We start from the raw sequence: 15,693 nt of genomic DNA, 5'->3' as shown, positions 1-15,693 counted from the left end.
GGGGGCCTTTGCCGTCCTGCCTTCTCCAAAGGAGAGAAGGTGCTCCTCCCAGCGTCGCCTCGCAGAATTCCCGGGAGGCTTAAAAGTGTGTGGATTTCAGGACAGTGGGCCCTGGGGTGCTGCGCGTTGCCTTCTTTACCGCCCTGTTCAGACACGAAAGATAAGAGGGTTGTTCTCGTGGGTGCAGCGTGACCTCTGACCCCTGCACCGTGTCTCTCCTGAGGACTCAGGAGATACTGCCCAGGAGCCCAGGAATGAGCTCCCTGAGCACTGCTGGGGAGGGCGTGGGCAGTGACAGAGCTGCCGGCCATCAGGGGCTTCATCGGGAGAGTCTGGGGCCTGTGAGCGCCCCAACAATGCCCATCACAACCTCGGCCCTCCCCCTTCCGAAGGTCTATGCACTTCCGTCCTCCTGACTTCTCTTAAGGTGGAGTGGAGGGTGGCCCAGCTCTCTGGGCCTCAAATGGTGGCATGAAGGGCAGGAGACCAAGCCCACACAGTCAGCCAGGAGACCCAGCCTTTGGGCTCCCCTCTCCCACAGATGTACGGTGTGACTCCGAGCCAGGCCTGTCCCTCTCTGCACCCCTGTTCTCCCTCTGCCCAGCAGCGGGGGGCTCGGGGGGGACCAGGCCTGCCCTACTCCAAGCTTCCCTGGAGGGACAGAGAGGGGGTTCCCGGGGCAGAGTTCACTCACTGGTTCTGCACATCCTGAATGGTGTCGGGCAGCGGCAGGCTCTGAGTCTCTGGGAGCAGGAGGGCAGCCAGGCCACTAAGGACTGGCACCCCCCCGTACACCAGCAGGGGCAGCCAGCGGCCGTGGACAGCCAGCAGCCGGACCAGAGGCCCCAGGATCGCTCCCCCTCGGGCTGCCATCTGGCCCAGACCCACCGCTGTCATCCTGTCGTTGCAGACACACCAGTGAGGGGCCCCTCTGCCTGCCCACTGTGGCTTTGACCTCCCAGCCCCTACTCTGTCCAGGATGGCCCAGTGGTTCAGGCTGAGCCGGGATGCTCCTGGGTGGCCCTGAGACCACATGGAAGGGAGATGGCGGTGGGGACATCCGAGGCTGGGGAAGGCCGCCCCCGCCCTGCCCTCCCAGCTCTGGGCGACCCCTCACCTGAGCACGGTGGGGAAGAGCTCACCGGTGTAGATGCTGACGCAGGTGAAGGCGGCCCCCAGGCCCCCGAGCCCCAGCACGGCCAGGGCTGAACGCAGGGCCCCCATCTCTGTGGACAGAGATGGGGTTATTGAAGTTGGTGGCAGGGGCCCCGAGGTCAGATGGGGGTTCCCTCCAGCCTAGACCTCTCCCTGACCTCCCAATGTCTGTGACTCAGCTCCACCTGGGTGTCCCCAGAGCACATCCCGAGTGACCTCATGGCTACATTCACCGCCCCCAAATTGCCACCCAGCCTGACACCTGGAGCCAGACCCTGGGAGACCTCCTTGGCCCCCTGCTCCCCACCTTCCCCCTGCACTCCGGCTCTGAGCCTTATTTTATCTCCACAGTTTGTCACGAAGCCACCCCTCCACACCATCCCTGCTCATTGCCTGCTGCAGGCCACCACCATCTCTCCCGGAGGCCCCGCAGCCTCCTTCCTAACTGGGCCCCTGCTCTGGTCCAGCGCCCTCTGAGGAGCGGGCAAGGGCCTCTGTTCCTGGCTCAGTGCCCCCAGGTAGGGAAGCCTCGGGCCACAGCCGTGCGCACCCAGGCCCGCGTGCTCACCGTAGGGCACCAGCGTGTTGGCCAGGATGCAGAGCCCTGACAGCACCAGGGACCCCACCTGGGTGGGCCGGCGGCCCAGACGGCTCAGCAGCAGCAGGGAGCCTATCTTGGCCGGAATGTCCACGACCCCAATGAGGACCTGGAGCAGGAAGATGTTGCTGTCTAGGGCCTGCAGGTCCAGGGCCAGGCCGTAGAAGGTGAAGCCAAAGGCGAACCTGCGGGGTGGGGCCGTGGGAGTCAGGCCGGGGGGTGGGCTGCTCATTGGCTCCTTTGTTCTCAGACCCATCTCCACCTTCCTCCTGCAGGCTCTGTGTAGGGGAGGGGTGGTCTCCAGACCACCTTTCCCTGGGCTCCCTGTCAATGCTGCCCGTCGAGAGGTTTGGCCAATGGGAGGCACAGGTGAGAAGTGCAGGTGCACCAGGGGGGCAGTGGGGAGGAGGGGGAAGGCCAAGATATTCCCACCTCCCTCCCTCTGGGTGCCGCCTCCCCTCCATGGCTACGGCTTCTACTGAGCGTGTCCTTCCTCCGTGGCCTCAGCGGTTCCAGTCCTTGCTGGGTGGCCCTGGTGCCTGGGCTCTGATAACCCCCTCCCTCCTCCCTGGCCCCTCCAGATGGCGGCGGGCACGCTCCTCCTCAGCGGGCTGGGCACTTCAGCTCTCCCGGGGCCTTTGCTGTGACTCCTCCCATCTCTCCCGCTCCCCCGCCCGCGCCCCCCCCAGCCTGGGCTGCTTCCTTTGGGAGCCTGACTGCTACTAGAGGGGAGGTGACCGTGCTGCACGCCCTGTCCTGGAGGTGCTGTCAGGACCGTGGGACGGACAGGGGAGTCATTAGAGGCCCCTTGACTGGATGCCAGCCAGAGCCCTGATTCCAGGGTCCCCGGGGGCCGGCGACAGCCCAAGGCAGGCCAGAGGCAGAGGCTGGGGCCCCGGGCGGGGTTCAAGGGGCATCTACCAGCACAGAGTGGAGATGCCGGTCCGGAGGGGCAGCCCAGGCGTGCAGAAAAGGGCACCCAGCCTGGCGGGGGCCTGGCCCACACTCAGCTCCTCCTGCATGGCTGAGAGTAAGGCCTGCGGGGGGCGGGGGGGGGCGCCCTGTCAGCACTGGGAGCACTGGACCCACACTCCTCCCTCTGACCCTCCTCCTCCCAGGGGCCCAGTGCGGGGGCAGGGAGAGGGTCTGAGGGTTGGCCTCACCTCGGTGGTCAGCGTGCCCTCCACCACCCTCTTCCTGTTGATGACAGCCACCCTCCGCAGCTCCCGCAGGCCCCGCTCCAGCCTGCCTGTGATGAGGAGCCATCGGGCCGACTCTGCCAGCCACCTGCCAGGGTTCAGAGGTGGAAATGGGAGGGGGCCCTGCCTGTGGCCCCCAGGGCCTGGCCTGCACGAGCCTCACTGCCCTGTCTCCTGCCCCCGGGGGCTGGCCTCACTGGTGCCCACAGGCCCCAGGCTCAGGGAGGCCACGCCGTTTGACACCCTCCTTCCCCAACAGGCCACCCTTTCTGCCTTCTTCCTTCTCCCTCTCGGATTGTGCTTGGGAGGCCCAGTCCTCCCCTTCCTGCCCCCCTCCCGACCTGGTGGCCTTTCCCTTGCCTCACTTGGAAGCCAGGCCCAGGTGACCTCGTGTGCAGTAAGGACCCCCCAGTGGTCACGGGATGGCAGGCACCCCAGGGTCCCCTCCTGTCCGGCGCCTCCCTGCTGTCACACTGTCTTCCTGCTCACCCTCAAGGCTGCACCTTCCTGCTTGAGCTGGCTCCTCCTCCAGAGCCCCTCCTTGCAAACAGCTTCACACCCAGCAGGGTCTTTGGTCCTGACATCACCAGCCCCCTCCACCTGCACCCAGTCAACCACCAATTCCTGTCACTTCCAGTATCCCTTGCATCTGACCCGCCCCACTGCCCTTGCCTCACTTTTGACCCTGTGGCCCATGCCAGGATGCTAGTTGGCCCAATGCATCTCAGTTCCCCCTTCTCATGCTGGGACCCAGCCCGTAACACTAACCTGGCCCCCGCCGCCCTCCACATTAGCCCAGACCGCTTGCACTGGCCCAGCGCACCGAGTCCCCTGTCATGCCCACTACCCTACACAGGTTCCTGCCTCCAGCCAGCCCCCCCCCCCCCCCCCCGCCCAGCCAGGCCCCCTCTCTCCTATGAGCAGCAGCTAGGGGTGGGGCCTCCTGCTCCTCGTGCGCGGGGCCCTGAGGTCCTTCAGGGTTAGCAGAACCAGGGAGAGAAGGGGGACTCAAGGTACACGTTAGAGGTAGAGTTGACAAGACCCAGTGACCTGCTGGACTTGGGGTGGGGGGACGGGGAGGGACGGGGAGGAGGTGTCATGGCAACTCTGACTCTGGGACCCGGTGGGTGGGGGCTGCTATCCATGCTGGGGAAGCCTCGGGAAAGAGCAAGTGCAGGAGATGTTACATTTGGGATGCCAAGACCCCCGTCACGGAGATGTCACAGAGCGGGTGGGAAATGGGAGGCTGGAGGCCGGGCAGAGGCAAGACCCAGGAGGTGACTCAGGGTCTGTAGCACGTGGGGGGAGTCAGAGCCGGGGGACAGGTTATGTGGCCTGGGAGAGAGCGGGAGGCCAGCATCGGCCTCAGACAGCCAGGAGGGGTGCCCTGGACTCCACATCATTGACCTTTGCCCTCCACCCTCCTGCCTCCACTCTGTTGGTACCGGGGGGTCGGTAGGCAGAAGGCTACCTGTCAGACAGGACTGTCTCCTCTCTGAGCCAGCGTACCAGGTGTTGCTGTCTCCTGCTCTGGAGAGTGACTGCAAGTTAGTTGCTCAAGGCTCCATTTCAAGAGCTTTTGGCTCTATCCTGTTGGGCTCGGAGAGGGCTGTGAGTCAGCCCTCCTCCCAGTGCGGGAGTCCCGTCCTCCCCTGGGCTTCTGCTGGGCTTCCCTCTGCAGTGACCACAATGGCCAAGCAACTCCTAAGTTGCTGGGTCTGTAGGTGAACGAGCCAGGTTCAGCTCTGTCCTGAAGTGCATCCATCCATCCACCCATCTATCCATCCGTCCATCCATCCATCCCCTCCAACTACCCATCCACTCAGTAGTTTATCATCTATCTATCTATCTATCTATCTATCTATCTATCTATCTATCTATCTATCATCTATCTATCCATCCATCCATCCATCCGTCCATCCACCCATCCAGGTAGCCATCCAACAAATATTTACTCTGCACCTACTATGTCCCAGGAGTTTGGCAAGAGCCAGGCCTGAGGGCTGTGTATTTGAGGGCAGTGCAGATGTTCCCTAACCTCCCCCATATGTCAGCCCTGTGGGGAGGCCAGGAGTCCCCTCTGACCACTGGGTCTTGGTCCCTGTTCTTTAGTAATAACGTCAGTACGGAAGGCTAGCCGGGGCTGTGTGTGTGCGTGCGCGCTGTATCTTTGCATCTCACCCCACACGCACCAAAGCAAGCAAAGTCTCGAGTGGGAAAAGGGCCAAGAGGTGATGGGAAGGAAGGGGTGGGAGAAGGATGAGTAGAGGAGGAGGCACCTGGGAGGAGCAGGGAGGGGAGCAGCCCCGCGGGCACTTGGGTGAGCCTCGTGGGCCTGTGGCGGCCCCCTGTGCCAGGGCCCTGGGCCTCCCCTCCCTGCTCCCGGCCTCCTGCACCCCCCACCCCCTGCTCCCAGGGTGGAGGGTAGGCAGGTCTTCTCTGAGGCGGGGGCATGGCACACACCAGGAGTACACAAAGCAGAGGAAGAAGGGGGCAGAGACCACCAGCTGCAGCAGGGCCCAGTCCCGCACGCCATAGGCCACGGCTGCCATCAGGACCTGGCCGAAGCTGAAGCCCAGGGAGTTCAAGGTCATCGCCAAGGCTCGGGCGCACGCCGATGTCCACTCCATCACTGCAAGGAGACCACAAGGGTCAGCCGGGAGCCTGCGCCAGCCTCCCTCGCAGGGCCCAGGTCAGGTGACCTACGGAGCGTGCCGGTGTTCATCATGACGCCCGCCACGCCGAAGGCCGCCAGGAAGCGGAACAGGCAGTACACGGGGAAGGTGGGGGCGAAGGCGGCGGCCGTGCCCGACACGGCCATCTGAAGGTAGTTCCAGGTCAGCACCAGCCTGCGCCCAAACCTGCGCGCACACGGACACACAGACGGTGTGGCTGGGAGCGCGGCGTGCCACGGCCCCAGCCACAGGGCTCTGGACCCCCCTGGGCTTGCCCGTTGAGCAGAGGCGAGAGTGACACCTGCGTCCGGCCCTGAGTTATCCACCCACGGAAGGCTTGGACGCCCAGGCAGTGTCCCCAAGGTCCAGGCAGCTGGAAGGCGCGCTGGGCAGAGAAGGAGTGCCCTGTCAGCGGGAGCCTTCGAGCAGCATCTGAAGGCAGGCTTGGGGCTGAGCAGATTTTAGCAGTGAACGCTGGATGGGACGGATGACCCTCTCCAACCCCAGAGGAGCCCTGGGGGGAGCCAAGGCCCAGAGCGGGTCTGAGGCTTGCTCCGCGGCAGAGCTGGATGGTGTCAGGAGTGAGGGCGGCAAGATGCCAGGGCTGTAGGAGCGCAGGGGTGCGAGGAAAAGGGTGCTGCCAGAGCCGGGGGCACTCACCTGTCGGAGATGTGGCCGCACACCGCAGCTCCCACCAGGATCCCAGACAGGTAGATGGACTGGGCCATGGGCTTTAGGGCGTGGGAGTCACACACCAGGTCCCACTGGGGGGAGAGGAGTGGGAGCTGAGCCCAGAGGTGAGGGGGCGGAGGCGCTGGATGGGAAGGCCCGTGGGAGCTAGGCGAGGGTGGATGGCCTGGTGACCTCTAGGGTGGTAGGACCGGGCTGTCACCCTGTGGCCCTCTGGTCCAGGGTCAAGCCCGCTCTAGACTCATCCGCTCTCCCCTGCCTCACCCACTCGGCAGCGCCACCCTGAGCTGGTGCTTGGTCACCACTCCCCCAGGCCTCTCTGGTTCTACAAAGAGGCCCCTTCCCCTTGCTGGGATGGGCAGCCCCTCCCTCTTGCCCAGATTTGCCTGATTGGCCCCCCAGGGGTCGCCTGCCCCGAGACAGGAGGTGGAACTGGGCTCCGAGCTTGGGCGGCGGAGAGGGGAGCTGCCTGAGTCACAGCTAATCAGGGGCAGCCCGGCCGACCTGGCTGTCCAGGGCCCCAGCTCTCGGTACCACCCACCCTTCCACAAGCCCGAGTCCTGCTGCTGACTCGCCCCCACCCCGGGGTGATGTCCTGGAGGAGGGGGCCTGTCGAGGCGGGTCCCTCCCAGGACTGGGCCATTCTGAGTCCAGTCAAATGTGAGTTCTGACCTTGGCCTCTAAAGCGCCAGGACTTGGGGAAGGTGTCAGGAGAGGCTCTTACCTTGGCCACGATGGTGGAGGTGAAGGTGCTGCGGTCGTAGACCCAGCCGTCCATGCACGGCTCTGTGGCAGCCTCGCTCCAGTTGGTGGCCGTGGCGTTGGGGTCCAGGAGCTGCCACTGTGGTTGGCGGAAGCGGCGACACTGATGGGGCTCATGGTTGGGGCCCGGGGGGATGGAGACGGTCAGGAGGTCCTTGGGGCCCAGGGCCCCGGGGACACTGGCCTGGGCAGTGCTGTTGTCCAGGAGGGGTACCCAGCATCGGTGGCTGGGCACGGCGGCCGAGAAGTTCTCCAGCATGCTCTGAGTGGTGAGCCACACGATGGGGACCACCAGAGCCACCATCTGGAGAACCTGGAACCTGCCCAGGCCACCCACTTGGTCCAGGAGTTCAGAAAATGCCATGGAGCCCACCCGGGGGGCCCCGGTGGAGGTGCCCACTTCACAGAAGCTGGCCCGGGGCAAAGGGGCCGACGGGGGGGCCCTGCTTCCCCCACAGCAGCACCTGCTTCTCCGGCCGAGAAGCCTGGAGCGGGGCAGAGGCCACCGCCCTCGCCGGCACCGGGCTCTCCAGGTGTCTGTCCAGCAAAGGTCACTCAGGTTGGCTCCATCCGGGACCAGGAGCTGTGAGGCGTGACCCTGAAGCCACCAGCATCCTTCCAGACGCAGCTGGCCCTGGACCTCCAGGAGAAGCTGGTTACAGGAGGTGGGGGAAGTGGAGACTGAAGCCACCCAGACTGGAATTAAACTGTGACCAGGTGACACTTACGGAACAGGGGTTAGGAATCAGTCAAAGTTTAACCCAGCTCGAAGGGAGGCCCAGAGGTCAGAGCACAGCTGTTCCTGCCCGGCGGGGAGGCCTGGCCAGGGGCACCTGGTCTCTGATGGGTGTGGGGGGGCTTTGGCAGGGCTGCCAACCCCCTCGGCACCCCTGCCCGCCTCACAGGGGGACTCTCCAGGGCTCACGCAGGAGACCGCTGGCCGGGGTTCTTACTGATCCTGGGACTGGCGTGAGCCAGGAGCGACATCTGTAGGCTGCGAGGGCCTCCGTGTGCGCGCGCGTGTGCATGTGTATGTGTGTGTGTGTGGCCTGGGCCTGAGTCCTCGGTGGCAGCCATCTGCACCCCCACCTCCCCGCCGGTGCGGCCCTGCCCCCCCCAGCCCCCGCCCTCTGTTGTCTGCCGCCACTCATCCCCAGCTGGCACGACAAGGGCCGCCTCCTCCAGGGGGCTCTGCTGGCTTATTCTTGCCTCCTTCCTGGGCTCTAAGTCAGGAGTGGAGCCCCATCTTTGCACTGGCCTGCACCCTTCTATTATTGTCTGGCTGGTCTCATTTCCAGCCAGGTCCTGGAGGGCAGGGACCCTTCCCCAGAGCATCTTTGGGACCAGCACAGATGTGGACAGCAGGTGCAGGCGCTGTTAAAATTTGCTCCAGCTGGTTTTAACAGCAGCTTCTATTTTTTTTTTTTCCGGAGTATAAAATTAACGTACATGTTTTCCAGAAATTTCAGAAAATATGGAAAGGTACAGAGAAAACAAAGATCAGTCCTAAACTCACCAACCAGTGACCGCCACTGTTGACACTTGGGTGTAAATACTTCTAGAGTCTGCTCCGGTCATTGGCACGTTCAGCTTCCTCATTCTGGGTTGCAAGCCAAGCTTAACGTCTCCTTTTGTAAAACCCAAACAGAAAGGCTCTGCCTTTAGCTGGCGATTCTAGCCTGTTCACATTTATTGGAATTACTGTCATGCGTGGACTTCCGGTATGTTTTCTTCTTTGCTGTATTTTCCCTTTACATCTTTGTTTCCTTGTTCCTATTTTCTATAGAACCCACTGCGTTTTCTTGCTGTATATTTCTTCTGTCCTGGTTTGGTGATGGTGCATTGCGTTTCTGTTAGCCTTCTATGGGAGCATACCCTTCCAGAGCTATTTTATGTCCCCTTCTCCTTCATCCTCTCTCAAAAGATGTCCTTTCTCCTCATTTCACTAAGGAAATAGAAGTCATCAGAAGCCAACAGTCTCGTTCTCTGACTTGCCTCAGCCCCCCCCCCCCCCCGTTCTGCCTTCGCTCCTGCCACCTCCATGGCCCACATGCTCCTCCTCATCATGGCCTCCTCGCCGTGTGCCCTGCAGCCCACCTCTCCACCTCAAGCCTCTTTGGCATCTGTCTTTCCCTCCCTACTGGATAGTTCCCACCAATGTACACATATGCGAGTTTCCGGGGTGCCTGGCTGGCTCAGCTGGAAGAGCATTTGACTCTTGATTTCGGGGTCATGAGTTCGAGCCCCACGTTGGAGATAGCGATTACTTAAAAAAATAAGTAAATTAAATTAAATTAAGAAAAAAACCAAATATGCCATTTCCGTCCCAATCCTCAGAAAAGTCCCCTCCCTTTTAATGCCTCTCTTCGGCACCCACCTCTTTTCCTGCTACTATTTCTAGTACAATCCCACAAAAGTGTTACTGGCATTCACCTCCAATTTCTCTCTTCCCATTCTTTTTTGGATTGATTCCCATGAGGTTTTTGTCCCTGATGCACCCCAGTCCGCAGTGAGCTCACTGCCACTGCATTCAGTGACTTTTTCAGGGCTCCCCTTACTTGAGCCAGCACAGCCTCTGGCCCTCCTCCTTCTGGAAGTCACTTCCCTGGGCCCACGCCCTCTGCACCTGCTTCTGTCTTCTTCACTGGTTCCTTCTCTTCCCTGCACACTCCCAGTCCTTGGTCCTCTTCTCTATTGTTGGCACAATTCACATCTTCAAGGATCTCTCCTTGCGAGGCTCAGCTTTAATCCAACCGCCTAAGCTTGGGGGTCTTTTGGAATAACTTTCTAGGCCCCAGGTGGAGCCCCACTCCTGCCCCGGGGGCACTGTGTCAGCAGACTGCAGGTGGGGGCCTGGGAAACCTGGCAGAATCTGGCAAAGGGTTAGAATTCTTTTTTTTCTCTCTTTTTAAACTTAAATTCAATTAACTAACAGATAATGTGTTACCGGTTTCAGAGGTAGAGGTCAGTGATTCATCAGTTGCATATAACACCCAGTGCTCATTACATCACGTGCCCTCCTTAATGCCCATCACCCAGTGACCCCATTCCCCCACCACCTCCCCTCCAGCAACCCTCAGTTTGTCTCCTGTGATTAAGAGTCTCTTATGGTTTGTCTCCCTCTCTGATTTTGTCCTGTTTTATTTCTTCCTCTCTTCCCCTATGATCCTCTGTTTAGTTTCTTAAATTCCGCATATGATTGAGATCATATGATAATTGTCTTTCTCTGATTGACTTGTTTCACTTAGCATAACACCCTCTAGTTCTATCCACGTCGTTGCATCTGTTGTTGGACATCTAGGCTCTTTCCATAGTTTGGCTACTGTGGACGTTGCTGCTTTAAACATTGGGGTGCAGGTGCAAAGGGTGGGAATTCTTACCAGAATCAGCTCTCCCGGATCTTTGTAGAGCCCTGTCGAAAAGTAAGGTAAAATTCCACATTGTCCCTTCCTTTCCAACTCCAGACTCTTGTGAATTCAGGTTCGCAATGGTTGTCCATCTTTTCTCTCCCAGGGACAGCTATAGCCTCCTTGTCTGTCTGGTTTCGTGTCCCGAGGACTTGCTTGACTTCCTGTCTACAAGGGGCCTGCAGGTTATCAGTGAGGCAGCTCAACATTGGGTTGGGGGCCCCGAAATGTGACCGGACAGAAGTGTGGGTTGCACCCCATTTGCAGCTAGGGTCTTCCCACCTGTTGCCAGCTCTCAGGGGATTTGTCTCAGTCCTCTTTCTTTTGGCCACCTTTGGGAGTGGCTCTGGACCTTGGGAGGGTGCTATCTTTTGCACCCTCTCTGGGGACACCTCTTTCATCCCTGGAGCCCGTCCATACTGCCAGGAATCTTTACTCTTTGCTCCCACTGCAACTTAACAAGGTGTTTGAAAGGATTAAAAAGTAGCTCTACGGTCAGAAGTTGGTCACACTGGAAGCTGATATTCAGAGCGGGATAGGAACTTTTTGAAAGACCTTCTCCCCCAAGCTAAAATGAAACTATGTACCCAGAGAGAAAGAAGCCTCTCCAAAGACAAACAGCTCTAAATTTAGAACATAGGGATCTTTTGATTTCCATCTCAGCTAGGACCTTCTCCCTGATGAAAAGAGGCAAATTGAAGATAATGTAGCTGGATGGGTGGGTCATCCCCTTGATATCCTTTGGACTGAAAGGCATTTCAAGTCCTCGACTGGTGAGCTCACCTAGGGAGCAAAGAGATGAGGTCTGAAATGGAGCCCTTGGTCTCCAATTTTTAGAGGTCAGAAAGAGGAGGATCCAGCAAAAGCGAGTGGTTTAGATTATGACGGTGGGTGAAGGGAGGGACGAGGAGCAGAGGGTGAGGCAGATGGGCAGAAGACAGAGGGGAGATCGAGTTGTGGAAAGGCTTAGCGTCCCCCCCCGCCCAGAACCAGCCTTGGAGAGTATCAGGTGTTCTCAGGAGATTGCGTATCCCCTCGGAAATGGGCACAGGTGCGGTGTTCATCAACGTGGGTTTTTCTTGGACCTGGGGATGCACCGTGGACATCTTTCTGGCTGGATCATGCAGCAGGTTTTTTGTGATTCCTCCCAACCCCCGATGTCCTGCGGTGACAGCAGCTGCCTTTGGTCCCAGGCCTGGCAGGAGAAAAGGGCAGGCGGGAGTGCTTACTGTCAGTGACTCAGCAAATTCCCCGGGAGGCTCGCAGGGCTGGCAGAATCCAGGTGGGTGGCTGGAGGAGGCGGCAGTCAGAGCCAGCTGGGTTTGCTCCTGCCTCCAGGGTCCCCAGAACTCAGGCCACAACATGAATGTGGCATCTGAGCCTCCGCTCTCCTTCCCCCTTCCCTCATCTCCATGGGCTGGATTCTTTAAGACAGGATGGCTATCCTGGGAGAGCGCTCTGGGTTGGTCCCTTTGAGGGTGTCAGCCAGCTTGTCACCTTTGTGCAAAGCCTTCGATGACACCCCAGTGCTTCAGAGGCAAGACCAAGCTGCCTGGAGCCTTCTGCTCCCCAGTCCGCCCTCAGAGCTTTCGCTGTGCTGCCTCTTTCACGGGGCCTGGGCCCGGCCCCCACAGAACACGGCTCATTCCTGAAATGCCCTGCATGCCGTCTCCTCTTGTTTGCTCTTTCTTCTGTCCGAGGGCCACTGCCGCCAGTCCAGCAGTCCAAGCCCACCCGCTCTCCCAGCTTCTCCCCTGCTGCCCCTGCATGCCTCCCTGACAGCTCGGTCCCTGCCGTGGCCTTGAGCTCTTCAGATAAGGGCTGCATGCCTCCTAAGGGCCGGGTCGGAGTCCCCGTGCCCCGGACAGTGCCCAGGGCAGGACCCGGCATGCAGACCAGGCCCCGGGCAGGGCAGGGCAGGGCAGGGCTTGACGGACCTCCAGTTCCTCATCTGTGGGAAGAGCATCATAGACCCCATTTCACAGGGTTGTTTCCGGGACAAGAAGTCACGGTTCTCAGAGGGTCTTCACCTTCTCCAGACACCCCCAACATACACGTGGTGGTGCCTGGAGTTCTGACATCTCCAGAACCTCTGAAGATCTGGTCTCCTGAGTGTTCCTTCTTTCAAACTGCTCTTCTGGGCAGTTCTGAAAGTCTGGAACTTTCCTTTCTGGAAGAACATGGTGGCCCCACTCCTCCTCATCACTAGTAAATGTGCCCAACATGGGGCTATGGACTCAACTCAGAATTACCCACCGAACAGCTGAGAGATGCCTCAATGTCCCATGACGATGGTGGTGACGGGGGCTGATACCTAACGGTCACTGAGTCTTTATTATGTGTTGGACACGATTCTAAGTTCTCTCCCTGTACTAACTCATTTAATCCTTCCAGCAACCCTTCCAATTAGATATTCCATTCTTACACCCATTTTTACTGATGTGGAAACTGAGGCTCAGAGGGGGTGAATCCAAGGGCACCACAGCTACTCTGTGGCAGAATTGGGACTCCAGCCCAGGTCTGTTGAGCTCCAATAACTATGTTTTTAACATCTGAGGTTGGCTGAAGGCTAGTGGGTAGCAAAGGAGGATGCCGGGAAGCTACCGAAAGCCTCATGGCAAGCATCCCTGCCTCAGCGCCCCTGTCCCTCTCACTGGGGTCCTGCTCCCCTCCGATCGGCAGCCCCTTCCCTCAGATCCTCTTTCCCTTGAATCCCAGTGCCCCCATCTCCTAGCTCAGCACCTCCCTAGAGGGAGCCCCAAGTCAGTCCCTGTCAGAGCCCCTCGGTGCCCAGGCCAGAGACCCCTTTGCTTCTCCATGCTGCCTGCTCAGCCTCCGCTCGCACTGGACCGGATTTTAGCTCTACTTTTGTGTGGCCGAGAGACTCAGTAAGAGATTTCTCTCGGACAGAAACGTGGCTCTCCCGGAGCCGACTTCCAGAGTTCCCCCCAGAACAGCCCATTTCCCCCGTTGCTGCACCATGCGGGCCCTGCCTCGTACCCAGCCCCAGCGGGCCGGGGTGCACAGAAGCCCGACCCCTTGACCCTGGCATGGTTCCAGAGGAGTCACAGGCATCAGCCGCCGTGGAGCGTGCTCTCCTCTGGCCTCGAGGCTGCTGACCCTGGGGAGCAGGCGGGCGGCCACCTGCAGTAGCCATCGCCCACATGGGGGCCACTGGGTGGGGGCATGGCTGCGAGCGGCCACCAGCTCGGCGCCATCGCGGGCAGGTGCCCAGGGCTCGGGGATGACCGTGCAGTGGTTTTAATTGGCCCCCTCGTGCGAGCTGCCACGGCCTTGACCACAGCCCCCCCGTGATTGCGGCCCGGACCCAGGTGCATCCAGCCCATTGAACAAATGCGCTCGAAATAGGTCAGGGAGAGCCCTGGGCAGCTTCCCTTTCATGTGCCCGGCGGCGCGGGCACGTCTGGCCTTCCTTCACCAAAGGGACTTCGCTCTCCTTTCTGCATCAAAAAGATATTTCATGTTAAAATTCAACGGAGAGATGTTAACCAGCGGTCGGAATAAGACTGGTCAGAGCGCGGGCCGCTCACACAGGCTGAACTTTGCCTCGCTCTGCGGAGGGTCCGGCCCACCCCTGGCAGCGACCGACTGGCACATTTTAACAAGGCCGGGTGCAAACACCTCCCCCCTCCCCTCTTCTCCCACCAGGCCCTATGGGAGGGGCTGTGGGGGGGGCGGGCAGGGTCCTTAGCCTTCAGGGCAGGGTTCCAGCATCCTTACTGAATAAGCCAGACGCTGCATAGCTGCATTTTAGGAGCGCCTGGTCCTCTAGCAGGGCCTGGTCTCTTCTTGATTTTATGAGTTACAGCCTGTTGTCAAGAGCGGTGATTTTAGGTGGGTGGGAGGACAAGCTGAGGGTGGGGGGTGTGGGGGGGACGGGGATTTTGGCAAAATCCCTCTCATTTTACCCAGAAAACACAAGGGCGGGGTTTGGCCGGCAATGTGCAAACACATGGTGCGACTGGGCGTTAAAATTCTGCTTCTGGGGATGAGAAGCACACAGAGGCGATCAGAGTGACCAGCGCCGGCCAGGCTGTTAACAAACCCGTGAATTCTCCCGAAAGGAGAGGCGGTGTTGCCCGAAGGTTATGCACGCAGACTCTGGAGTAGGCCGCCTGAATTGAAATCCCTGTTTTGCCCAAGCTGTGTGGCCTTGGGAAAGGAGTTTAACCTCTCTGTGCCTCAGTTTCCTCCTCTGTAAAATGGGGGCGATGATAGTTCTGATCTTATAAAGCTCCTGTGAGGACAGAGCGAGTTGGCGCAAATCACCTCTAACAGCCCCTGGCGAGCAGCGAATGCCCATTGTTAATGTTATTACCAGCATCTTTTATTTTTCTGACAATGAGGATGGGGGAGACACCTGGTCGCCCTGGGAAGCTAACTTGAGAAGGTTCTTGGGAAGCTGGGGTTGGCCTGGAGTCAGATCAAGCAGGAATAGGTGTTTTTGAAGGACAGGCATCGACAGCACGCCACAGAGTCAGGCTGCTGGGTCAACGTGTGATTCATCTTTTCACATATGGCAGATACTTGCTTGGCCGTTTTAATGAGGAACTCTTTTGGAGAAAGGGCACCTGTGTGAATGTGAGGGGGGCTGGATCTTGGGGCTTACTCCCTGTCCCTGCTGTTTGAACAAAATGCAGGAGGGTTTGGGGGGGCAGTGAGGGTGGGGCTTCCCGGCTCCTGGTTACTTCCTGCCCCCCCCACCCGGAGTCTCTGTCTGCCACGGGGCTTGTGACTCTCCCTACGGGTCTTTACCCCATGGCTCTGAATCCTAGAAACCAAAGGCCAGCTTCCAGCCTTTATATGCACACACGCACACACGCACACATACATTCACACGTGCACACGCACGCACGCACTCACACGCACATTCACACGTGCACACACACACTCACACACACGTGCACACATTCACACGTGCACACACACGCACTCACACACGCACACACGCATGCACGCACATACGCACGCACCGCCGGCCTCAGTCGGCAAGGTTTGAGGAGGCAGAGGGCGCGTTTGCCCTGCAGCCATTAGAACATCCAGGTCTGGATGGAACTGGATCGTCTTGCTTCCTCCACCTCCCCCCCCCCCCCACCAGAGGTCGGCTCCTTCTATCACAGGACCATTCTGTCCTCTTTTTTTTTTTTTTGCTGTAGTTTCTCCTGCAAAAAAAGGAGTGTTCTCAG

The 15,693-nt window shown here is 59.6% G+C and overlaps 1 protein-coding gene across 3 annotated transcripts; it reads right to left on the bottom strand.

The window, feature by feature from the left end:
- Positions 1–79: 79 nt before the first annotated feature.
- On the bottom strand, positions 80–7,443 carry SLC22A12 (solute carrier family 22 member 12). 3 transcript variants are annotated; one of them, XM_035012380.1, is made up of 10 exons: positions 7,042–7,443; positions 6,288–6,391; positions 5,659–5,813; positions 5,416–5,584; positions 2,917–3,040; positions 2,675–2,790; positions 1,724–1,938; positions 1,118–1,226; positions 695–898; positions 80–143 (listed from the first exon to the last, which is right to left on the bottom strand). In XM_035012380.1, the coding sequence occupies exons 1-10, from the start codon at positions 7,441–7,443 to the stop codon at positions 80–82; spliced, it is 1,662 nt and encodes a 553-aa protein (XP_034868271.1). The 3 variants fall into 3 exon arrangements, with proteins under 3 accessions (XP_034868271.1, XP_034868272.1, XP_034868273.1); XM_035012381.1 differs by having other exon boundaries at positions 5,761–5,813; XM_035012382.1 differs by lacking the exons at positions 5,416–5,584; positions 5,659–5,813.
- Positions 7,444–15,693: the final 8,250 nt, after the last annotated feature.

Source organism: Mirounga leonina, unplaced genomic scaffold, assembly GCF_011800145.1.
Source record: "Mirounga leonina isolate KUSES-001 unplaced genomic scaffold, KU_Mleo_1.0 Mir_166, whole genome shotgun sequence".
In the NCBI taxonomy this organism is placed as follows: domain Eukaryota; kingdom Metazoa; phylum Chordata; class Mammalia; order Carnivora; family Phocidae; genus Mirounga; species Mirounga leonina.
The sequence above is the reverse complement of the archived record's forward strand: the minus strand, read 5'-3'. Positions and strand labels throughout refer to the sequence as shown.